At 39.2% G+C, this 26,981-nt stretch overlaps 1 protein-coding gene across 2 annotated transcripts in view; it reads right to left on the bottom strand.

The window, feature by feature from the left end:
* The window catches only part of THRB (thyroid hormone receptor, beta), a 46,188-nt gene that overhangs the window by 4,111 nt on the left and 15,096 nt on the right, over window positions 1–26,981 (bottom strand). The window contains exons 1-5 of one of the 2 annotated variants that reach the window (XM_010007517.1): window positions 22,408–22,754; window positions 11,932–12,032; window positions 7,948–8,095; window positions 5,943–6,148; window positions 2,656–2,802 (exon numbers count right to left, since the gene is read on the bottom strand). In XM_010007517.1, the coding sequence (XP_010005819.1) occupies window positions 2,656–2,802; window positions 5,943–6,148; window positions 7,948–8,095; window positions 11,932–12,032; window positions 22,408–22,735 (930 nt within the window). In that variant the 5' untranslated portion in view covers window positions 22,736–22,754. Of the gene's footprint in view, window positions 1–2,655; window positions 2,803–5,942; window positions 6,149–7,947; window positions 8,096–11,931; window positions 12,033–22,407; window positions 22,755–26,981 lie in introns of those variants that run through there. The other variant, XM_010007518.1, reaches the window with a different exon arrangement.

Genomic DNA, 26,981 nt, shown 5'->3' with positions numbered 1-26,981 from the left:
AGGGAAAGAAACAGAGTAAGAAATAAAAAGTAAAAAACGGATTTAAAAAAGACACGAGAGCAGCCATGAAGGAATATTGGAATAGGTAACGTCAGAGAAAAAAGTGACATGAAAGAAAGGAAGGGAGAAGAAAAGAAATTAAGAATAAAAGACCAAGGAGAAGAAAGAACAGTGGAAAAGAAACAGACAGATAACAGTAGGGAATATATTTCATACTTCAGCTCTTTTATTAGTGAGCCATTAAACCAATGAGAATTCATCTTCCCATTTGAACCTTCCAAAAAATTCTTTATGGTACTGGGGATCTGACTATGCCCATCCTTCACCTGCTTTCCTAATTCTGAAGGACACACGAGACACCTGTTTCATGGGTGCCAAGCCCTAGGTCTTATCTGCCAGTAGCAGCAGTTACCAAAGACAGAGCTTGAATGTTAGTTCTGCTCCCAACTATCAAGGTTTAATTGCTACCTACGGTCATCACTTCAGCATTGCTACCAGAGCACCTTCCAGAAGTGGGGTCAAGAAATGTGACTGATTATCTGCTACATGTTGTCCTTTCCTTCTCTCTCTGCAAGGAGAAAAAGCAACAGGCAGGAATCTGAGGTGCTCACCTCTGCAGGACATACTGGCAACCAGCAAATCTGTAATGCAGCCCCATGAAATTGAGCTGAGCTACCTAGAAGGGTATTTACACAGCTTCACCCAGTGTGGAGCCACTGATGCCTGTGACAACTGATTAAATGCTCCTCGATCTTCTTCTTCTAAGCAGAAGGAAATGCAATAAGGAAACAACAGCACAAATTCTGAGAAGTAAATTAGCCCAAACCTCTGTGGAAATTAAGTAGTGAGATAACATTTAAACGCTCTGCAGGCCTTAGCAGAGAAAGGAGGAATTTTCCTCACAAACAAATCCACAGCCCACACAGTGTTGCTACTGAGAGAAAGATACGGGTTAAAAATCATAACTGAAATAAAGTTCAAACAACAGTGCCACGTCAAAAAGGAGGAAACAATTGTAATTTTCCTTATGCTACAGAAGACACATAATGGCTCGGAGAAGAACAACTGTCCTATTGCTTTGTGTTCACAGGGAGCTGTCCCTCACTGTGCCATCAGACTTTGCTGTATATGAGTGTCTGATTCACACAGTGGCTCAGCTGTAAACAAAGCCTGTCCTAGCTGAGCTGCATAACCTACAGAGGTCATGCCAATGACACCCTGACTTCTTCATGCATGCTTCCTGCCTGGCTCTGACACAAGTGGGCCCACGGTAGCCAGGAGGGGTAGGAGATGTCAGATGGGCACTACAGTGTGTGACTGGCAAAGCTTTCTAAATTAAATAGACTACCTTGGTATGTCACTGCAACTTCCCACCAACAAACGCCAAATCAGAGGAGACAGATTCCCTCAGACACTGAATGCTGCAGGGGCCTCTTGATCTATGGACACATTCCTTGTATTTGAAAATCTTCATACTTGGCCACTATTTCATGCTTTCTTGGCTGATGGAGCCAAGGTGGAGGTTATCCAGGGAGAGCTGCTTACACTATGCCAACTACTGAATTTTACCTCTTCTTGCTCTTTAGGTGCCAGAGGACGTAAGTAGCTCTCCTTGGCTGACCTTAAAGAAAAGCTGCCACTCACAGGAGAGCAAAATGCTGTGGCTGCCTTAAACTTCCTTCCTGAGTGAGGTCTAGATATTAGGAGGAAATGCTTTTCTCAAGGTAAGGATCTCAATGAATGCATTGACCATGGTCACTCCCATTTTATCATTCACTGTCATTCACTTGGAATTTCACCAGCAGAGTCAAGTGTTGCTCTGCAGTGTGGGCAAGCAAGCAGGCATTCTTCTATGGCTGGATTAGGGATAGTTCCATGTAAAAATTCTCATGGTTGTGGATCTAAAGGGACTCACAAGACTAAAAGTTATCAAGATTATTAAGACTGAAATACGTTAGGCTGCAGTTCTGGTAACATTTTTTAAGTTAGGAAAAAAATATCATCAGCCATTGCATATGTTCTTTCAATAAAAATGATGCCTCTGTGTAAATGAGATCAGCGTAGGCCTCTATATTCCTAATGTGCAACCAAGTTGACTTCAGTCCATTTACCATACATTTTTACATGTATCTACCCAAAATGACAATCCATTATGTCTACAGACTCTTTTATGCACAACCTCCCCATTCATGAAAAGCATGCCTTGTGAACACAATAAAGTAAATGCCATTCCTGCTTAGGGATGATTTCCTGAATTTGAAGAATTTGTTACTGTGCAGACCTAATTCCATAATACTGTACCTGCCAAGGAACTAGAAAGCAGATGGAACTGTGAGCTGGAAGATCTAATTAAACATATCAAAGATGCTCCTTTTGTGTCATTTTGCTCATTTGCTTTGTTCAAGGTCACTTCCAAACACACTTTCAAGTCCCTAGTGAGCCATGATGACTGCTAGATGAACAAAATCAGGATTTCAGTAATCACAAGAAAAATAAAAGTCATGAAAGTGCAGATGATTCTAGTCCCATCTATTTTGAGTCTCACTAGTTTTGCAGATCTTAAACATAGTGAATTTTTTAGTTCTATGCCAGGAGTATTTTGAATAGTTTTTGAAAATAGGCATATAAATGAGGATTGCAAGGAAGTTTTCTTACCTCACAAAACATAGGCAACTTTTTGGCAAAATCCACCACTCTTGTAATCGCTGGTGTGATAATTTTTGTAAACTGGCTGAAGGCTTCTAAATCCACTTTCCCACCTTCTGGGGCATTAACTATTGGTGCCTGCCCAATATCTTCTGGCTAAGGATATAAACAAAGATATTTAAAGGAACAATCTATCTTACAACAAGTATTTTATACTCTAAAAATCCTACCTGGCAATGGAAGATATGCTAAAATAAAAAACACTATTCACTTTATAAGTAAGGCCCATTATGCCACAAAATGTGAATTTGTTTGTAAGCCATGTGTGAAAGAGGTGACTGCACAGAAATATAGGTAACTGGCAGGCTGCTACCCATCCTGTGTGGGAAGCTGCATTTTTATGCACATGCCATTTCCTCCTTGTGCCTGCATCTGAATATTTGTGGATGTAGTGTGTGCACCTTCTGTTGAAAAATGTAGGCATGTTCTTGTTCCTTACAGGTGCTAAGAACTCCGAAGTTTCTCTAAAAGTGAATGAAGCTGAGGTGACTTGTTACCTCCAAGAAGATGCCAAAAAGCTTTGCAGAACTGGGTCCTTCTACCTAATCAAAGTGCTAAAAGCCTTATCAGAACAGATTGCTTGGTGTCACAGAGCTCCAGGCAACTGCCAAAGCCTATTTCCAACACTAGGCTAAAACAACTGATAACTAAGAACAGGCTAACATAAAGCTAGTCTGGATGAAGTGACTAGAATTTGAACTAGCCTGGGTTTCAAGAAAAATCTGCGATGAATCATAGAATCATAGAATGGCTAAGGTTGGAAGCGACCTTAAAGATCATCAGGTTCCAACCTCCCTGCTATGGGCAGGGACACCTCCCACTAGACCAGGCTGCACAAAGCCTTGTCCAACCTGGCCTTAAAACACCTCTTTTTATTCCAACTGCATTTCAACTTGTTAATCTGATTTTATGACAGTTTGTCAATGTTATTGCTGATTTTAAAAACACACATATCAAAGCTGTTCTGTTTGCTAAGTGTGGCTTTGCAGTTGTAAAAGACCTGCCAACCATCATGCAGAGGTTCCATTTTGTTCACATTAGAGAGTCAAAAACTGGATATGATCCAGAGAAGAAGGCCTTTAAGACTGATGGACTTAATGACATTTACATAAGGTCACTTAAACAGGGGAGGTGCTGAAAGTGCTGTAATAAAAACTTGCGCTCGGCAGTTTTTAAAGCAACACATCATGAAAGATCCTTCCTGAGCTCTGTCACCAATCTGAATACAAATCCAACTTCCTTCAAGAAAAAACTCAGCAATGCGTTAATGAAGCAAGTATCAATTGTAAGAGAACAATGAAGAGGACTGGGCTCAATTATCTGATGGTTCCTACTAAAAAACTCAAATAATCCCAGCCCTAGGCTCCCTCCCTCCCTGAATCTTGGGAAACTAAACCACATTGTCTGTGTGCTCATGATAAACAACCTTCATCACTTCCAAGCAAGAAGACCAAATGCTTATAACCATGCATAACGTTGTTAGGGAGAAAGAGAGGACACAGTATTTTCTTGGGAAAGCCCAAAGAAGTTGGCATCACTAGCTAAAGCTGCCACACTCCAGAACGGTGTGCAACTGGAGAGCCCTTGTCACCTAACTCACTTCACTAGAGAAGGAAATCCACACCTGAAAGGAGCTCCTGTTGTTGAAGAACCAGCCTCAGCTGCCTAAGGACTGACCCATAGCTCCTGAGGCATGCAGTCAGTTCCTCTTACTCTTCAACAGCTTCTGGCAGGAGCTTTCAAGGCTTTCCACCTAGGGCTGGCAGGCCACCCAGGACTTGCCCTTCTGTGCTCACTGGAAAGTGTCAGTGAGCTTCCTACAGTTGCCTTGGAACCAGTGGGCTTCAGCAGGTAAGCACTGCAAAGTCCAGGAGGCCCTGCAGCACAGGCTGCACTGAGAAGAAGCGCAGTCTAGCCCAGGAACCAGCTGTGGAAGTCACAGCTGGTTTCTGAACCATCCATTACGGCTGTCACCCCTACCTCTGCCCCATCCCTCCCCTCTCCCATCGCCTCATGCCCTGCCTTTGGGCATCCTTTGCTGGAGGCTTCCCCGTTGCTGTGACTGTCTCCAGAGCCTCAAGTCCCTCAAAAACCGCATTTTACTTGGCCCAGTTCCTACCAGCTTTCTGTCTGTGCCTTCATTCCCAGGCCAAACCTCAAGCTCCCCATGCTTTATCCCAAACCAGGTGATACTGAAAGAACAGCACTCCTGCTTAAGTAAGCAAATGCACCATTGCAGCAGCTCCTTGGTCTGCTAAAACCAGAGCACCACTGGAAAGTGCTCTGCTGCTTCTTGCCAGCGATCACTGGCTGTAGTTTCCCAACTGCACATGACTATGAGGGTGCAGCCATTCATATCGAAAGTTACACAGTGCCACTGGAATGAACAGAACATTATAAAAAGCATCAGCTGGTTTGAGTATATGATTTCTCTTGGCAATTTAACAATGAGGCGAGTTTCCTGCAGTAGAATTAGGCAGCAGGAATCCAAGCCTGAAGAAAAATGAATATTCTCTATCTGATTTGGTATACACAGACTGTTAAAGACCTCTATGTATTCCTGACATGCAGCCTATAATCTCTTTGTGCTAAGTGTTTTGCATTTTGCACTTACTTCCTTTCAGAATTGATTTAGAAAAATCAAATAAATCCTTTTCTAGGGCTGAGCATCACAAATGACCATTTATTTTCTGATCCTTAGTTACAGGCTGAATATTCATCATCTTGTAGTCTGCAATCCCAATGCCATAGTGTATTTATCATCCTGCTTTCATTTAAATTAATTTTGATTTGCCAAATTTATTTTAATGTGTTCACTTTGGAACAAGTAAGAAAAAACACAAGTTATTAATAAAAAATACCAGTTTTTACCTAAAACTTTACATGTGTTGCATAGTAGTCCCTGATAAAGGCAACTATCCCTAAGTATAATATATTAAAAAGACTGCTACTGCTGTTCACCAGGAGTAAAATTTTTTTCTACTTTTTCTGATTATAGCACATTAAAAGTATCCAGCTGGGTCAACCTCAGCTCAGCAACATGCTGTTTATCCCTTGAAATACATGGTCTGATCAAACACTGAGCTTCATCCAAGAATAAGCAAGCAGCAATTATAAATATTCTCCATTTTTCATGTATGCCAGTACACTGGCAGATAGAGCCTCTCTGGGTCTGCAGTGCTGGGAAGAGAGATCAGAAGAAAGGAAGAGCAAGTGCAAAAGTCTCCAATCCTTACCAGAAATTTCCTTTTCTGCTTCCAGTGGCTTCCCTGTGCATTGGTGGCCACATGTGCTTCTGTAACAATTTTGATGAGCTCCCATTCCTCATCTGTTGGCTCTGGTTTGTGACCAATGGTTTTCTGCAGCTCTTCCCGACGTCTCTTCTCTCGATTTTCTTCTATCAGCTTCCTCTTTGCCAACCGCTTGCTGTCATCCAACACCACTAACAGGGAAAAACATTCAAAAATGCTCTTTAAGGTTGACTGAACTTTGGTCTTTTCTATGCCTGAGGTACTAACGGATTACAAACACTGTAACTAATCAGTAAAGAAGTCTTTTGCTAAGACCCAGACTTGAGATAAATAGTTCTCTTATTTCTCCCTCCAAACGTCATTTTCTGAGAAGCCTGGACTGCAAAGAACAATTTATCCTTTTGGTAACATGATGAATAATACCATGGCCTTCAGTGCCTTATTACACCAATAAAACTAATACGTAAAAGCTTTGTGAAGACTCAGACAAAGTGCTCACATAACAGACTTGGAGTAATCCATGTTGGGAAAGAAGCACTTTTATTTTCTTTACAGGAGTGTGAACACACTCCTCTGAATTGTGCAGCATGTGTTCTTGCAAGCCAGTAGAAGGCAACATGGATTTAAGGAAGTAGGGGGGTACTTACTTACAGGAGGGTCAACTACCTGTTCCATGACTGGCTCAGAAACAATCTGCCTTCGGCTCTTTCCATTGGCCCTACAAATTGCATCACTTTGTAGCGCTTCCCTAGAGCCCCACTACTCCCAGTGATGCCAAACACAGGGCCCAGAGCTGCACATCTCTAACCACCTTTGCTGAAAGTTTTATCCTGTTTTCCATATAAACATGAAAAGGCTACTGCAGAGAATCACAGGATGGTTTAAAACAGCCTGGCACACTTCAGCGAAGGAGGACCATCCTGAGACGCTGCTGGCAGCAGCAGGTTGGAGCACCAACAGCCCTCCTTACACACTCTGCTCACACATTTTCAACTCAAAGGTGGGGGGACACCCCGCTGGAGGTTGGGGACAGCTGTCCCACCTGCTGTGCATAGTGACTGCTCATTTGGTGTGTAAGCAGGTGTGGTCTTGGTATTGGCACCTGCTAGTCAGAACCAGACTTGGAGGAATGTCTGGCTCTGCGCAGCCGCTGCCTGGGTGATGCTGATCACTGCCTGCTGCACCAGACCCAGCTGGCTGTGAACTGCTGACCCTGAGATATCCACTCCCTCCCTCTCTTGGAGGTCCATCTGGCTAAAATAACATTGTGTCATTTCTTCTATTTCCCTTTAGACAGAAGATGTTGTTATACATTACATTACCAATGAAAAATACCAAGTTAGAATATCTTTCTGTTGTTTATTGGGCCTGTTTTCCTGTCAGTTTTTTCTGCAGAGGATTACGCTGGCAACGACCATTAACATTAATGCACAGGGGGATTTACATGAGTTCCTCCCATTTGCACTAATTGACGTTATCTGTGTAAATCCCTGTGCAACGGCAGGAAAAGAAGACCCCTAAGGGTTAATCTTACAGCCATATGTTCTAATTCTTTAGAATGAGAGTTGACTTCTTTGCAGTAGATAACTTCTTCAGGGCTAAAAATAAAACAAGCAACTGCAGGATGACTCATACAACAACATTCAATTTCACATCCTCCAGAATTTTCTAAACAAGATGTTTTTTTCACAAGCAAAGTGTCCATCCAGATGCATTCTCCCCCCTCCTCTGAAGATTCAACATTCCTGCTCAGCCCAGGAAGGCCAGGAGGAGGTGCAGTCTGGTGAAGGATAAACAAAACATTACAGCTTTACAGAAGTGGTTTGATACAATGAGCATAATTATCTGGTATAAATTATTAAAAACAAAGAAGTGCTGCCAGTTCTGCTCTTCTTCAACAATCTTCACCAATCAACATACTTTAACCAAACACACATATTAGGGGAAAGGAAAAAAGATAAAAAAAAGAAAAACAGAAAAATATACTTACAATCTGTTGCCATGCCAACAAAGATACATTTTTTGAAGCGACATTCCTGGCACTGATTTCTTGTTACTTTGTCTATCACACATTTTCCTTCATATTTACAGGAATAGGTTGGATGGAGGTTTTTCTGAATGGTTCTTCTAAAAAAACCCTAAGTGCAATAAATACATTGCAAAGCATTAGCATTGTGCAGCTTTTTCAGACAGGGAGCCACTTTGGTTTATTAGGAATGTAACCTAAGTAGGCAAGATAACATACTTAATTCCATGACACTCTCAAAAAGGAAAAGAAAAAAACAGTTTCATAGTATATGGCATTTATTTTCTGAGTTTCATGAAACATTTCCTCCCTAAAAATTAAAAAAAAAATAGACATCTTAGGGAAGTAAAGGTATATGTAAGGATGTCTTGAGGGACACATATTGTCTACATAAGTCTTATGTTTCTCTGTGTTATTTTTTATTTGAACTAGAGAGTTTATTTTGAGCCTCTTTCTAAATTTCATATTAATTTCAAGGGATATTAAGAAGCAAATGTATACTTTTAATTTAAGAGCAGTCTCTGCAAATGATAAGACCAGTGCTGTGTATGTGCTACTAAAGGATTAAGAATAAACAGTTCTGCTCCTTTCTTTTCATCCAAGCCTAATAACCAACAAAACAAATCTGAGCAAGATAAAGAATTTTGCAAGCTCAATTTACACAACCTTTTGAGTTTGGGTCTGAACAATGGACCCATAATTTTAAAATTGTCTGTTTTTCTGAGAAGAGGATTTATTTCGTATTAACCACAGACCTCAGTATTCCACACAAACATCACCAATAAAGATCCCTCCCTCCCTTCCTTAGTATAGATCTATATTTACAATTGCAACATGGATACAAAGTCAGAACCTGAGCTCATGCAAACTAATGTAGCTCCACTGAATTCACTGATTTATATACTCCATAGCCTTATGTAAAGAAATGAGACAGAACTCCTAACATTATGGATCTAATCCTAGAACTAATTTCACTAAAACTTATCTCATTGACTTCCACAAGAAATGGATAAACTTCCCAGGACAAGAAGGTATAGACTAGATAGGCTGCAAAGCAAGAAACTAAGACTTCTCTTTAATTTCAAGTGTCACTGCTGTTTTAGACTGCCTACATTCAGCAATGCAGCTTGGGACCACCTTGACATAGAGAACACACTGGGACTCTAGTCCTGTTTGACGCCACTGAGAATGGCTTTGGTTTCAGTAAAAACAACATGCAAAATTCAAGTGAGATTTCACCTCTTCAGATAGGATTTTATCTACTGAATAGTCTCTTCACTTCACTAGGCAAAAGGTCTGGTTTTGATCATGGTAAATAACATCCAGTAAAATCTTACAGCAGTGTGTGATTTCTTTTAATAGAGCCTGTTGAACTAAGATGTATGGATTAGTCTGCATTTCAGTTTGAGCTCCTAACTCCAGTGAGGCTAATAAAGAGCCTTGTCCTCATTAGTTTTATCTTAGAAGATCCTGCTCCAGCTAAGGGTACAACTCTTTCTTCCTTAATAATGCTAAGGCCTCAAATCTCCATTAAACTGAGTTACATAAAGTGTGAGCCTTTGCAAGACTGGGATCTGTTAGGTTGAGCCAAAATCCAGGAAATCACAGGCAAGATGTCCTTACATGGGGTTGGGATCAGGTCTCATACTCTCATCTACCCAACAACTGGATTTGGATCCACTTTCAGCCCTCTGACAAATTCCTAGAGACAGGACCTGTCCCTTTCCTCCCCAAAGACTGAAGATGGCTCTGGACAACCAGGGACACCAGGTTTTAACTGAGGTTGACAACTTCTAGTTACAGCTAGAAATGGAAAAATCTCTGATGACTCTCAGGAAGTGGTACTCAACTTCTGTTTCCCAAACCTTGCATGGGACTTAACACAGCTCTAGCTTTACAATGGCAAGGCTCTTCACCACCTGTGTTCGGACCAGCATGTTTCATCTTTGCGTTTCTCAGAAACTTGTTGCAAAAAACCAGTTTGATCATCTCTAGATACAATGTGATAAGGAAGCTGCTCTCTTTTTGTCCAAACCCTTCATCACAGAAGTATTATTTTCATCCATAAAAGCAAGTAAATTTTATGGTAAGGCATCCATTATTTTCTTGAATCTCTTTATTATGCACGTATATAGCAACAGATGCAACAGCTAATGTGCAGAGAAAAATTTCAGTGACCTCAGAACTCACTATTGGTTCATTTATGTTTAAATTCCTTCAGTTTTCTCTTCAGAAATCATGTTTGAGGATGTTTTGTTCATAAAAGCAGTTGCCAAAGCAAATTTTCAGCTGCCAGCCCTGATTAATGTTGTTACAAAGTTAAGTGATTTTGAGTGGAAGCAACTCGTAAATGTCAAATTCATTGAGAATTGATTACATATAACTTTGCTGATAAATCATACAACTTGAAGAGCATATGCAGATCCTCCAAAGCATGGGTTGAAAATGTCTACACAAAACCCCCCATCTTGCGCAATCAGTAAATTTGCAAGAACAACAACAAATCAAAACAAAACTGTCTGTGTGTAAGTCAGAAAAATAAATCTATTACTTTTTGCAAATTGTTAGCTCAGTTCCTTGTGCACATAGAAATTATTTTAAATTGTGCATCAGACAGAAGAACTGTATCTGAAGATAAATATTTTGTATGCTGTACCTTTAAAATAGCTGGTAGGCATAAAAAGAAATACTTCAGTTGGAGTAACAAAAATCTTAGTAGGAAAGTTGGCAAGAGATATAGCTATTCACCGGGGAGAAAAAGATATTTCATAAGGCCACAGTGTCTCTTGCTTCTCATTATATCTGAATTAAGTCATATTCATAAATGTTACGTATTCTTATAATCTGGTGTATAGGATGCACTTCTCAACATCACATTTTTTTCAGATACAAATATTTTTTCACGTGTTACGCATGTATGCCTATAAAACCATTAATAATATTACCACAAACCTGCTATACATAGGATATTTAGGTCTCTGTGCATTTCATAAATGTAATTTAAGGCAATGCTGTACAATTAGGGGAACTACTCCAACACTAGAATTACTGTGATGTGGGACTCCAAAGCCAATCCAAACCCAAAATCTCAGATCCAAATATTACAGACTTTGGGGATGAACAGAACATTACTTCTGTGGCTTAGTCTCATGACACTGGTCTAGGAAATGAGTGGTCCCATTTGTTCAGAAAAACATGATTTTTTTATTTATTTATTTTCTGCAGGAAATGGTGGTTTTCTTACAGGATCTCAGGCTATTAAGGCAAATTTATGGCAGTGAAATCATGTAAGATATGCCTGATTCTGTTACTGTTTTTTAAATTTATTTACTTGCCCAAAGCAATCACTTTTTAAATTTTCCATGTAGTTTTGGAGATGCAATTTAGGGCTGAAAGCACACTTCAATATGCTTAAGAGGTCAAAATCTTTTTTAAACTATTTTAACTGGGTGTCAATGCTTCCCAAAGTGATGGATGTTATCGTTGTAAGAGCATGTGGAAGGGATTTTGATTTTTGCTTCTTCACAGTGATGGTGAGAGGCACTGGAACACTGTAAATGGCTACAGACTCTTCATGGCCATAGGTAGAATCTCAGCTATTGCATAAACAGCTTCACTGAAGTTGCTGGGAGTATGCTGATGTACACTGAGAGCATGGCCAAAGAAACATTAAAAAATGGAAATGTAAAAGCTAACAGTTAAACAGCTACAACAAAAATCTGAATTTCTCATTTTCCTTTCAAAAGCAAACACTGCAAAACCCAACTATATTCCTTATGCATATGAAGAGCAGAGCGGCATAGCCAGATACAGCTTATCATCAGTACTGGATGTTCTTCTTCGCTTCTAATCTGTCTTTGTTTTATTTGAAGCACAGTTCAGGAAGTCTGTATAATGGAGGAGCTGGAGAGCTATTTCTGATTCCCACTTTCCCACCGTGCCATTTACCTTGCAACCTTCGCAAGTGATGCAGCGATAATGATATCCGGTGGCTTTGTCCCCACATACTACACAGAGCTCATCCTTGTCTAAGTAACTGGGTATATACCCTGAAAAGAAAAAGAGAATGTGGCATGTAAACTCAGTATAAAATTACATGATATGTTCAATATAAAAATATCATATTAAAATCCACTGCAGATCTTGTCTACCAGCCCTATACTTCTGAACTTACTGAATTTCCTGAATAAAAAGCTCATACGACATTACGGACTTATTTAACTTTAGTCTATAATATCTTTTGCCTTTCAGACTCTTTCAGAACTTACTGGTCAAGAGGAAGAAGTCAGAAGATGATTGCTCTCATCACATTTCTGAGGTAATAAAATACTACCTCAAAAAAATAAAGATATTTATTTCTACCTCAAAGGTTTTGACATGAAAAAATGAAATAACAGTGAGACAGACAATAAACTTCTCTTTTCTGTTGCATGAAAAAAGCCAATATACTTGTATACTGAAGATGAGATCCCAGGTTTCAGGGTGACTGAAACCAGGTGACTCAGGAACCTGGTCAGAAGAAGTATTTATTGAGAGATCATTTGTTTCAAAACAGCTCTGCAGGTGTGGTTAGAGAAGCACCAGCAACAAACAGCCCCTGCTGTCTTGACCATATCTTACCTGGGCTTGTTCTGCAGGAACATTTAATATAGTGTGAATTTAGGGAAAAATACATGAGCATTCAAATCTCTGTGTATGTACATGCACGTGTTAGAATCAAATTTTCTCTTCTGAAGTGGTTTACCAGACACCCAACCTGTGAAATCAAATATTGCTGCTATGAAAAACATTGTCAAGGCTTAGTTCTTCTCCCACAATGACATTTGTTGTGATAACATAAACGTATTTTCAATTTGAGCCAACACCCAAAACAATTCTGATGGCAATCAAGAAGTAATTCTAAACTAAAGACAACTTTGAAACAGAATAAGATACAAACCTTTCAAAATATGTTTCCACAACTCATAATTAATGGAGTCATGGTAAAACTTTTCCTTCTGAAAAATCTCTCTGCAAAGATGTAACACAGAGATCTCGGACTCACTTTGACGGGAGAGAGGAAAGTGCAGTGATTTGTGTAACTATGTCATATTATTAAAGTGCAGTAAATATTTCCAAGATTCCTGGAATGGCTGAGGTTGTTAAGGCAACTCTGGAGGTCATCTGGTCCAACTGCCCTGCTCTAGCAGGGCCACTTACAGACAGCTGCCCAAGACATGCCCAGCTGGCTTTTGAGTATCTTCAAGGATGGAGACTCCACAACCTCTCTGGGCAACCTGTGCCCAGGCTTGGTCACTCTCACAGTGAAAAGAAAATATTATTTTCTGTGTTCAGAAATAATTCCCTCTATTTCTATTTGTGCCCATTGCCTCTTGTGCTGTCACTGGGCACCACTGAGAAGAGTTTGGTTCTGTCTTCTGCCTGATGGGGGATCAGGTATTCATACACATTGCTAAGACCTTCCTTGAGCCTTCTCTGCTCTAACAGACCCAGCTCTCTCAGTTTCTCTTCATAGAACAGATGCTCCAGTCCCTTCACCATCTTTGTGGCCCTTTTCTGGACTCACTTCAGTATACCCTTCTTGTACTGGGAAGCCCAGAACTGGACCTGACACTGCAGACGTTTCACCAGAGCTGAGCAGAGGGCAAGGATCACCTCCGTCATCCTGCTGATGATAATTTTCCTAATGCAGACCAGGATGCCACTGACCTTCCTTGTCTCAGACACACTGCTGGCTCACACTCAACTTGCTGCCCACCAGGAACCTCCAAGTACTAAAATGCAAAGCAATTTCTAGCCAGTCAGCACCCAGCTTGTAGTGCTGCATTTATTATTATCCCCAGTGCAGAATTTGGCATTTCTGTTTGATGAACTTCAAGAGATTACTCTTATCCTATTTCTCCAGCCTGCCTAGGTTGCTCTGAATGGCAGCACATCCATCTGCTGCACCAGTCACTTCTCCCAGTTCTCCATCACCCTCCAACTGGCTGAGTGCAATTCATGAGTTCAGTAAGGGAAGAGCCATTTGGATGTGGCTGCCTGTAATGTCATCAATTCCACTAACTTGCTGAACCCATCTGTAGCATCACACGTTAGACTGGACTCCAAGCTTGCTGTCTTTGTGCAGCCCTCACACCTGTATGGCTTGGTACAGCTTGGGGACTTGGCATACACTGTCACGTTGAGGGCAACCAGCAGCAAGGTTCAGGCAGCAGAAGGCTGTTGGATACCGCAAGACAGCAGCGAGGGGACAACATTATTTTCCAGTTACTAACAAGCCAGAGGGTCAGCTCACTAACAGACATCTTAAATGAAAGTCCCTTCCTTGGACTACACTTGCCAGACATTCTCTGGAAATAAAAGCCCACATCACAGAAATAAAAAGAAAATACTAACTATCCCAAGCTAACCGAGCTTAAAATACTTCAACTTTTCAGAGGCTGATGAGTAGATTAGGAGAAAGTAAAGACGGGAGAAAGTATTGCTACGGTCTACTTTTATGTCTATTTTGAGCATAATCACAAAAACCTACAATTCTAGAGAGAATTATATCCCTCTTACACAATGCTGGGAAGCAGGAGCACTTGGAAGCCATGCCCAGGTATCTGCATCTCATGTTTGTCAATAGTTCTACCGACACCAGAAAGGGGAGTGGGGGAAGAAGCAGAGAACTTACTGACATATCATACCAGTCTACAATATGGCAAAAGATCAGAGTCATATTCAGGTTATGTTTCTCCATTATGAACAAGTTGCATTTAAATAAAGACTGGTGGACACGTGGAGCTGGTTCTGTGACCTTGAGCGAAAAGAGACAGCAGGGTTTCGACTCTAATTTACATCACTGACTCCTAACGGACATTATGCTAGTGGGGGATTAGCAGAAGCTATTATCTCCATCCTGCCCCCTTTTTCTTACACCTGCCTCTGCACATGCAACGCATACACAACACAAAGCTGATACCAGAGGGAGCAGTCAGCAAAAGGATGCAGAATTTTCCACTAAATTTCTGGTAAAGATTAATGGCTTCTTGTTGTTGCTGGTTACTGCAGAGCTCGTGCAGCATAGACTATGTCCTCTAAAATTCAGTATCCCTGGTTTGCTTCCTCTAGAATTACTTCTGAATTAAATGCCTTGATATTTCATTAAGTATATAATCTGGTTAGCACTGCTCATGTAATGGCAGCTTTGTTCTATTGGAGGAGCAGGAGACCACTTGCCTAAACCGCTTCCTTAAATATATACAGTAGCCCGCACATGTGACCACTGGTGTCCACCTCCTTCCAGGACTTTATCCAACCTAGGAAACAGTCTCCAATCTGGCATGGAAAACAAACCTTTTGCCAGGCACTCCTAGTCAGAAATTAAAAATGGCATCCTCACATGCAACCACATTCCCAATCCTGCTGCATCGAAAGCATTAAGTGCCACCTATTTAAGCTACCTAAATGTTATGTTTATCACTTTTGCAGGATTTTGTCCACATCACAAGGTAAGCACACACTTTGAACTCTTCTACTGATTCAACAGGAAACATGAATAGAAAAATGGCACCCCAAGAAATAATAAGCAATAAAAGCGTGCAATGAACATATTTTTTTCTGTTACAAATCTGAGACTGATATCCACACTTCTTTATGTCTTTAATCCTCCTTCTGACAGCCAGTGGGGTCAGAAACTACTAACAAGCAGGAAAATTTGACCTTTAACTGTATTTGAAAAAGATACAATGCAGAAAACCAGACATAATTCCAAGAGAAATAAGGGGAATTACCTTCAGTTCTGAAAAACCATCATGTCCACTGTAAATAATTTATAGTAGTTGCAAATATCCAGCCCAACCTCTGTAAATACTCAATGCAATTTCACTTGTAAGATGTGGAGATAAGCACAGTGCATTTTTTGCTGCTATTCAGGGTTAGAAACAGTATCAGCAGTAGGAAATTAGCCAACTTTTTCTAAACTTGGTAGCAAATACTGCAATGGCACCTCTTCGGGAAGCTGTGGATGGCTGTGGAGTTGTGTGCTAGATGGTTTGAGGAACAAGCAGAGCAACAGACTTCTTTCAGTCTTTGGAACATTTGGGGAAAACAGAGGAGGGGAAGACTAACAGGGATCTGTCCCTCACATCAGCAAGTAACCTGGCACCTGATGTGTTTAGTAACTTCGAACTGAAAAAAATACTCCAATGTGGAAGAAGATGCTGTCTGGACAGAATAATCCAGATGCTCTCTGACAAAAGAAGAATGTCTGATAATAAGTCTCATGGGAACACAGGACAGGTTCCTACCTCTGATGTCCATACTTCATCCTGTATTTCTTGGTCAAAACCTACTAAGTAAATAGCCAAGAGCAACCATTCAAAAGCAACACCAATCTCACTGAACTGTGTAATAACCACCAGTATTGTTCCTTGGTCTTTCAGGCCTCTGGCTGCTGATTCTAGCATCCTCATGGGCCACCATTTGGTGCATCCTGTATGATACTCAGAGTTACTTATGTGTCAAGTACGACAATTCATTTCAATACCAACTTTGGATCTTTCAGTGAAGAATAGCAAACAATGACCTTGACCTGCCATGTCTGGTGTTCCCCCTGCAACGTAAAGTAACTCCTTTGCTTCCCAGACTCCCACCTGCCAGTCTGCCTAATCTTACTGTCTTGGCAAGGCTAAGTACTCAGCAGGACCAGTTGCCCCTATCCTAGGAGAACATGTTGTATAATCCATTGTAACCAATCTTGATAGTGATTTACAGTATCTTTTAAATTATAAATGTGGCCTGTAGCACCCTTTGTAGGGGTATGGCAAGAAAAAACTCCCTTCCACTGGAAAATGTGTGATGAGTTTGCCTGAGCAACCCTAAGAACAGAAAGAGATCAACTAACCTATGAAGTCATCTGAGGTGCTCTGTTGCATTAACACTGTATGCCTACAATCTCAAATTACCTTTCGCAGGAATGATACCTTAGAGCAGTATAGGTGACCCTCAGTAACAGCTAGGAGAGACACAAATTAGGCACTCAGTGGCTGTTCTTGCCCAGAGCTTCCCTTCCCACCCCCCTGAAGGCAAAGAAAAACTATCTAAATTAAAATAACCCCTGAAAAAAAATACTGGTTTTTTTTTCTGCTGTACCTGGCACACATTAGGAAAAAAAAAAAAAAAAAAAGAAGCATCTTTTGAGAAAAGTAAAGAACATCTTTCAGTTCTAGTAAAGTATTATTGCCTAGACTTTACATCTCCAGGTCTCTGTCTGTGCAGACAGTATAAAATGGGCTTAGGGGTTAAACCACACCTTAAACGAGGACCCAAACTGTATTTGACTACCAAACAGGGATATCAGTGAGATCAATGCAAACAAATTATGTCTATATACCAGATGTTCCTTATTAGCTTGTTCCTGATCCAACACAGGCTTGTATCTTGCAAGCAGAAAGAGCCATTTTTGCTATTACACCAGGACATTTGTGTTTTAAGATCATTATTCAGTATTTTGTTTTTCACTGTATACTGGCAGAGTCATATATATTAAATATATTCCCTGACATCTTTTTTTCTCCCATCTGGTATGGCTTGTGTGACTAAAGACCACTCAATAAATGAGGCATTCAGGACTTACAAGTAAGCTAGGATTCACTTACCAGACACTGCAGTATGAAAATGAAAAAGATGAAATAATTATTACCTTGAGAAGCTCCAACTGTATCAGAACTGAAAAGAAAATTCATACTGCTGGTCTACTTATTTCAGAGTCACATTGTAACTCTCTGCAAATTACAAAAAATACAAGAACCATCCACCATCCATACAATTGTGTAGAAAAAGCTAATATTGGAGAAGGCATAGAGCTGTGTGAGAAAAAAAGCATATTCTGTTCTTGTTTGTGTTATTATCAATATTCATCTGAAAGACTGAGCTGATACATTGATCTTTGTTTCTCACTTTCTTTAAACTACCCCACTGGGAAAAACGGCTTTTTAAATTCTGTTGAGCTTCAAAGCACCGAGAATGTTGCTAAACAGATTCACATATTTACTCTTAGTTAACTGGCTTGCTTGTACATGGTTTTGATCTTCATTGACATTCTTTGACTTACAGAAGCAATGAAGTTTGGAAAGAGATTCTGCAAAAACAGATTTTGGAACATTTTTAATAATCTCTTTCCCCTCAATGAATTTTCTGTGTATTAAACCTATTTTTTGGGCTGAGTCAAAACTCTTATCAACAGTAGTGCAATTTGCAATGAAGTTCTGAAAACCTTTTAGCCCAAACTGTGTTATGGCTTAAACTGCTGTGGTCGGTCCTTGCGTCCATTATTAACTGCAGGTACAAAATGCATTACTGTGAGAGCTGACCAAACAATTTTTTTTTTTTTTTCCCAAAAAAACCTGATTTAAGTGTTTTTTAGAGACCATAGCTTAGTATCACAAGTAACTTACCTATTCAGAAATCTAAGCCTCGTGGAGCATTGGTTTTACTACTGATGCAAATGCAAAGTATGACTTAGTTCACTTTCCCGTTCTTCATTTGGTTGTGGAAAGGTTACAGTAAAGGAGCTGAAAACACTTCTTCTGCTGACATTTTTATTAAAAAAAGGAACAGATACTCCAAATGTATAATGATTAGATGAATAAGATGCAATTTTTCTGATCAGAGCTATCTCCTTAGATAGGCAGTCAGGAGCAAAATGAAATAATTTTTAAGCCCAAAATAATTGTTAACATACTGGAAGCTGCTCTGCTGCACAGGCCGAGATGAAAAATGCCCCATGTTTTTGAGAATTGATCCTATGCACACATAATTGCTGCACTGATGAGAAGACATTTTGAAATAACCTCCAGTTCACATTTTCTTAGCTATTCAGAAAGTAGCCTTTAAATTTTTTAGCACCACTGAAAACCCTGTTTGGACTAATTGACTTGCATACTCTATTAGCTATGCAATATATATTCTCAGCTGCACATAAATTGCTTGAGAAAATGAAAAGGGAAATAATAATGACAATTACAATTATACAACAAGAGTAACTTTAAAAGCCTCATTCTCCCACTGGACCAACAGCCCTAAAAAAGGTGGCATCAACTTCACCTTGAATATGGGAAGCAAGATGAGATGCAGGGCTGAGGAGCCAGCACTGCTACAGCCTGACTCAAGAACTCCTGTCTACAAACCCTTGGTTTTGGGGGGCTGTCTCTGGTTACTTCTGGTCCACCTCCTCAGAGCCTCAAGTGTAAATTCATAAACAGCTGTGGGCATCCTTTGTTAACTTTGGGAAATCAGTGGGTAAAGGGAAGTGAAGCCAGTCCACAGCCCAGTTTTAACTTCACAGACCTATTTCCCACATTGTCCAAACAGCCAAAACACTGCATGCCCACCACACACAGGGATGCTGAGGTTTACAGATCTCTGTACATATTTATTTTGTACTTCCCTAACTGCACTATTTCTGCCCTGTCACTGAGTACTTCTCATCCCTGTTCAGGCAGTGTGAGGAGGTCAAGGGGCACTTTTTCCTTGCGACTCAGCCTCCGCACAAGGGTAGGGTAACACGGGCTTTCCCACAGCATCACTCATCCAATGTGCAGTTTTGCAGCTCACCATGGCTGATGGCACCATGAGAGGCCGAAAAATATGCCAATTTAAACTCTGTGGGACAGAATGGGACTAGCATCTCGTTCTTATGATGATCAGCCTGGTTCTGCCCACCAGATTTCACAGCCTCATGCAGAAAACAAAGTGTATCTGAGTGCCTGTTCCCTAGTGTAAGATCAGGTTCAAAAGGGCTTCCTTAATAAAATAGCAAGATCCTGCATGAATATTGTGCTGCTGCCTTTTAACATTGTACACCACAGCACTAAAGACAGAGGAGCAACAAGCAGATGCAAAGCTAAATCCACACCACCATCTCTTGACTTTCTGGAACATCATTTTTTCCTTTAAAATTCAAGTGTTTCATCAGAATTTGTGACAGATAATCAGGAAGCAGTAGTTTTTAATGTACTGCAATAATAAGGCAGCTTAAGTGCTTTCTTATACTTCAGAATAACTGGCTATACTTTCCAAATACTTCTTTTTTTCCTTTAGCTACATGTTGTTGACGTATTTGGTTCTTGCTTTTTGAAGTTATTTTCTGAATTCTTTTAAAGTGATATAAAGATAGAGAAGTAATTAAACTCCCCTTCATAAATAGTTGTTTTTTTTTTCAGCATATAAAGTGATTTATTTTTTTTTCTTCCCATGAGGAAAATAAGACTTTAACCATTTCATAACTAGCAAATGTTCTGTTAGGAAAAGACTCCATGTGCTACTGTACAGTGCAATCTGATTTGAACAGCATAGTACTGTGATTAATACAAATTTCAGGGGCTAACAGAAACACCAACCACAACAATCGAGACTCCTCATGAACACCTGTTTAGGGACTTAATTTTGCTTTAATGGGCTATTACCAAGGCTTCTCTAACAAACTCCCTTGTCCCCCTCAAAATCAATTTTGGATCAATACAGACACACATGCCCTGTGTAGAGCCTTCTGTTCTTAGGACAGGATTAAAAGATTCGTTTGTTTTACGATAGCTTGTTTAAAAAGATGGAAATTAAAAAAGAAAAGAAGAGAAGAAGCACATGTCCCACATAGTTTAGATCTCTTCTGCTTAACAAACTCAGCATTTGCAAAGGTTTGACAGAAGGGAGGCAACTTTTTATTGATTATCACAGTAATAAGGCTCTAAAGAACCCCAAAGAATGTTGCTTAGTCTCTGTGAATTATCAATTAAGAGCCTGCCAGAAAGCTGCTTCCACCAAAATTCACTGCTATTTCTTGGTGAGACCAAAGTAGTAGAAAACACGGCTAGACAAGCAGGTTTTAAAAACAACTCCTTATTGTTTCAACCAAACCTTAAACAGAGCAGATGTCAGACATCTAGGTACTGAAAAAACTTACTTAAAAACTCTGGTCTAAGTATATGAATAATTCTTTATAACCTTTAACTTTACAAAAAATTGTATTCCTTCACAAACTTTGCAATAGCAAGTCTCTATTTTCTCTAAGTTAATCCTGTGTACTATTTTTCTTAAACCGAAAGTAAGAGACGGGAAAAGTCTACCAAGAGTTGTTAATGAACTAGTTAAGCAGATAAATAGCCTTAGACAGTATTTTAAATGCTACACAATACAAAACCATGCATTATTCACAACTACATTTAGTCTACAATTTGATCATGCTCTTACAGCTTCCTAGAAAAGGATTAAAAAAATATATATTTATTTTATTATGAAATACAATGCTGCTCAAAGTATAAAACTATTACTTTTTCTACCAAAGATACAGATTTACTGCACCAAGTACTACTGCATATTGCGAGCACAACGGAAAATATTTGAGTTTCCCATGTAATTAGTAAGATTAAACCATTTACTTTTTACTACAAAGCCACTTTGAAAGTAGTAAATGGTGTTTTCTCCATCTACCTAGTTACATCAGATTCATTTTGGTTTTGGGTAACTGCATACAGGAAATCTGGTCTTAATAGAAAAAGGACATTATGTTGGTACAAGAGACTGTGTATTTTTATTCTTTAATAATGTGATTTTAAAGGAACACAGAGAACATTTACTCCATAGGCTTCGGTTTGCTTGTCCGACTTCAGAACAAATAACACTGAAAACATTTCCAAGTGTTTGTTGGTATTCTGGGCTCTTTTTGAGAAATGATACCTGCTTAGCTTACTTGAAAGCAAAACAGTACATTCTAAAAACAGACAATGATTTAACCCTGAGGGATCAGATCTTGTACTCTGATTATCTCTCACAAACATATTGATTAGATCAACTTTTTGAATGCAGAGTAGTATTTCTTGCATAGATATATTCCTGAATTTTCAATCTTTTTGCTTTGCAAAATCGGCAACTACACGGCTTTCACTTAAAAGACAGTAATTCTATCAAATGTAATAATTTTCCCATTTGCAGTTCTTTTTCAAAACATTCTGCTCGAGTTGCTGTGTAAACAGAGTTCCCATCTACCGATAATGAGGACTCACACAAATTGTTTTTATGTAGCCCCAAATACAGCTTTACAATGCAGACTATATAATGACGACATTTCAGAAGAAACTTTCTTATCTAGCTCACAGTTGAATAGCAAATGAACTTAACAATGCCAGAAAGCAAAAAGCAAGCAATACATTTGCAAATGTCTTTTATAGATTAAGAAAAAGTGGTTGGAAATCCTCATCGCTCACAGAAAACCTTACAATCACCTAGCAACCTATGTTACTGCTGCTTTCAATTTTGAACAGGCAGCCTTCACATTCAAAGACGAATCTGAGCCAACTGATGCAACTATAAGTTTAAAGCAAAACAAAAACAAAAACAGAGATTATATATTTTATTTTTTTTGGTATTTAAATAAATTGCCCCTACCTTTCTTCTGAGAGTACGATGGCGACTGCACTTGAGAAAAAGTAGGTTTTTCTTCGGTGAAATATTCAGGTTGGTTGTACTGATTCAGGGCCATGTCCATGTCAGAGTACTCGCTTTTAAACACGTTTCCAGGGTAACTACAGGTATAAGGCTGATTCACCGCCCAGGCCTGTTCCATATATATGTTGTTACTGTGCAGGACCTGAGCATCACAACTGCTGTAACCCTGATTTTCTTCGATATATGTGCAATAATCAGTGGACTGCATGTAGCAATTGCTACCAGCAGCTGGGTGCACTTCATATATTTCTTGCATACAGTAGTTCATTTTGTTACCCTATCTCAGCTTCTACTTTACGTACACACACACATACACAGGCAGGCATGCATACACATGAACAGGAGAGAAGCGATGAATATACACCAACAAAGTCGACTGCAAAACAGTCCGTTTTACTTTGGAGCAGCACCTGATGTGCTAAAATCCTATTTATATTGGGACGGCTTGTGAACTCCCCTGCCAGTCAAACATATTGGGAAGCAGATTTATGACAGTCAAAGGTCTTAATCTGTGACTGTAAGTTAATTCCAAGGGAAGATGGCAGGCAGGTAGCAATGACCACCAGACAAAGAAGCGATGTCCCGACAACCCTCCTGTTCCCCTGTTTGTCTGGAATAATCATTTTATAAACCATTTCCAGCCTTTTCCAATATGATTAGAAAATGATTACTAAGGCGAGGACACAGTTATGTCACTGTAGTTGTCAACTTAAGTGTGAAGCATTATAAAGACTGCTTAAGAACTCCCAGAGGGGATACGCTGAAAATCCTAAAATCAATAATCCTGTTTTTCAGCATTAAACCATAGACAATCCAATAGTGCTGTGCTGATGACCCAAACAGTAGTCTAGTTTTACAAAATTTAGCAACTTAATCTGTCATCAGCTTTATTGATTTTGTTTTACAGAATTACATGCATGAATCTCCCCAGCCTTCCACACATACACAATCCTCCTCGCTGCCTGGTAATGCATTTATGGGAAAGCAGCTTTTCTAAACTTCAGTAATTTGGAGAGGTAATTTCTATTGAGTTCAACAGGTGGGTAACTTCAAAATAATATAATCAGCAAAAAGAACACTGCTAAAACATTATCAACAAGCTAATTGCTAATTGCTGTGCTATTCTGATTTGTTATCTTTTATGCTTCATTAATCAAGTCCTTTTATAATTGTTATCTTTTTTGACAACGGACTCAGTAGAATAAGGCAGGTATTTCCTCACCTATGATCTATGAACATGTCAATGCCGCTACAACAAAAACTAGTCAATCTTATAATTGCTTAACCTCAATAAGGTTAATATACCTTGTGTAATCAGCCATTCTTTTTGATCTAAAAGAAATTACTTTTTTTTAAACTTATATTAGTTGCTATTTATTTTTTTACTAGGTAAAGTATGTTTTTTTCTTTATAGCACAGGTAAAAATACTGAAAAACCTGTTAAGTCAGTAATAACATGATATATATGCCTCTTCAATGGCTGTTCTTATTATTAGGAAGCAGAATTATTGTTAATTTGATAATGAGGTCTTATTTTTCTTATAGTACTAATTTTAAACAATCTACAGGATTGTCAAAATTATCGGTTAGTTTTGTGCTTTTTCATCTAGGATCTTAAATATACACCTAACAACCCTGATGAACATAAAACTACAGTCCTCAGAACTTCAATGGAATAAGTAAGAAGCAGGCATGACATACACATATTTCTCCGTATCCAACATTCTTTAATGCTGCAGTCCACTGCAAAGAGCCGACAGAGAAATGTTTTCCCTTCCAGCCTACAACCATAACTAAGCTATCTAAATATGAAGCCTTACCAATTACTATCTAATGTACAGGCTAACAGAACACAGGATAAGTGCTTCGGAGGATCAGAAAAGTTAAAAATCATACTTGGTTGTTTCTGGTGGTTTTTTTTTTTTTTTCTTTCCCTCTAACTATAAAAGAAGCATCTTTAACACATGATTCTTATTTACACACTCAGAAAATGAAAACACATTCGCCAAGTCAACATGAACTCTTATCAAGATCAATTCTACTGGAGTCAATGAAGTTGCCTCCAAAATGAATATACTCTCCCCTAAAACTCTGATAATTTAAACGAACAACTTACTTCAGCAAGCGCACAAATAATTTCCGATATCCCAGAAGACAAACGCAAATGAACTCTAATTCTCCATGCTGTTTTTACCAAAGATCTAAGCCAACAAACAGCACTATGAAATACAATGTGAAAAATAACACAATAGAAGTCAATTTTCATTTTAGCTCAGGCCCATGATCTACATTTTACAAGCAGTGATTTTGTCTGTGATAAAAAGCATGTCCTGGGCAAGATCCATTTTTTCAAGAATAGATGCTTAGCACTTCATAAAAACATGCCCATGTTTCCTATGAAACTCTGCAACAGTTATTTACACAGAAACCCTCAAACCATACCCATTCATGTGATCTATTGGTAATACTGCAGTACATACAAATGTAAAACAGAAAACCTGCCAAGCTTACCTCTCCACACTCTCCAGAAAGAAAACATTCCACAAGTGCAATACGTGGGTTGTTAATTTACCACAAAACAATCTCCTGTACTATAGCTAACAGGAATTTATGTGAGAGCTTGTACAGAGGTGAGGTTGCATTTTACTGGCTAGCAGAGCAGAATACCTAGGTACTTTTACACCACCCAGAAAAGCTATGGAGAACTAGGCTTTAAATTCCTAGTGGGAAATTCTCCCCCTGTGGATCTGCTTTGCCTGACGAGTGAGAATTCCTATTAATTTTCTCTTTTCTTGTTCTTCCCCCCCCAATTTGATTTAAGTTTGTTACTGAAAAACTGAACAGAATTGAGACTGTGTAGACAGAGCCGTCCCAGCCAGGCTATGGTGTCTTAACATGGCACAGCCCATGACTTACTTCTGGTTCCAAAATAAATCCTTCAAACATTTCTTATTTTTTATTGCTATGCCAATAATGTTTAGAAACGTTTTATATGTACTGGTTTTGTCAGAATTACTGTAATACTGCAAGGAAATACATTACATGAAACTGTGAAGAATAAGGAAAAAAGAAAAGTGCATGAGAACCTTTTCTGAAAAAAAAAGAAAAAGAAAAAAAAGAATTATAAACACAGCCAGGGAACAGGGGTTCTCCACCTGTAATGTGGTAACGTTTAACAGGTTTATAGCACTGCAGATTGTAGTTCCCTTGGAAAGAAATAATTTTAAAAAATGCCGCAAAGATTTAACATCTATTAAAATTGAAATATTCCTAAAATATTTTCATTTTAATTTCTTAGGATCCAATCTTGCAGGTAGGTCCCTTTCATCTACCACTTCTAATTACATTGTCTGATAAAAGACAGTCAGACAGGGTCTTTATCAAAAGCCTGAAAAGGGGAGTAGAAAGTAGTATTAACAGCTTTTTGTCTTGTTTTCTGATTTGAATATTAGAGTCTTTAAATCATGTCATGTTGAGCTTTCACTGCCTTCAGCAATGTAGTATTACACTTTGAATTTTATTAGTTCACAAGTGTCTGATTATGTGAACACATGGAAATTAATCACAAGCAGAATTAAAACCTCCGGTGCAAGCAAACAGGCCAGTGATTAAACAGAAACTTTGATACTGCAGCAGAAATTACTTTCTGAACATGAATCTTCAATGTCCCAAAGGTTTTCAAATACTCACCCTGGTGTAAATCAGAAGTAAGTGTACTGCAGTCAGTGATGTTACCCTGGCTGGGCAGAAATCAGGCTGAGAATGCCTGAAAGGAGGTGTCTGCAGGAGAGACTGCCTTAAACTAGACAGTGCAGCTCTCCATCAACTCCTGTTGCAAAAATTCTGACTGAAACTTTTAATAATGAACAAACACCTCACTAAACAACACTTGTGACTTAACTCAGTTACAAAACCCACCAAAATGAACCCACAGAAAGGTAAAGGCAAGGCAGTATTCCTGTGGATGATTCTTCTGACAGTAGACTCCAACCAAGATCCTCCACACACAAAAAAGAAGGGTCATTCAGTGCAATCCATGCTGCTGTGCACTTCCGCTGTCTGTGTGAAAGGGCAGGTGACATATTACCTGCAAGAGCCTTATTCTCCTGACTGCTTCCAAACTGTGTAGCCCTGCTCTAGAGTCCTGGCTGTCTCAATGCTGCAGCCAGGGCCCCTACTTGCCCCTTCTAAAAGATTCGGCAGTGTCAGTATGTGGGAGGCACTGCAGAGCATTCAAATTAGTCAGGGCAGACTGCCGATTCCAAAGGACCAAATGGAAGGATTGGACATTGCTTGTGCTCACACTTTATGTGCACAGATGAATAAAATTCAGTATTTGGCCAAAATGTTTTGCACATTTGAAAGCAAGGATAGCTTTCTAAACTCTTAACTGTCATGCACACTTGTATTATCAGCTCCCAGTTTTGTAATACATATTTTTACCTGTTACAAAATAACCATTATATTTCCTACTTACAGATTTATGGAAGGAAGAAAGAAAACAGATCACCGCT

This window comes from Chaetura pelagica, unplaced genomic scaffold, assembly GCF_000747805.2.
Source record: "Chaetura pelagica isolate M959 unplaced genomic scaffold, ChaPel_1.0 scaffold10, whole genome shotgun sequence".
Lineage (NCBI taxonomy): Eukaryota > Metazoa > Chordata > Aves > Apodiformes > Apodidae > Chaetura > Chaetura pelagica.
Note: the sequence above shows the minus strand (reverse complement) of the source record. Positions and strands in the feature narration are given on the sequence as shown.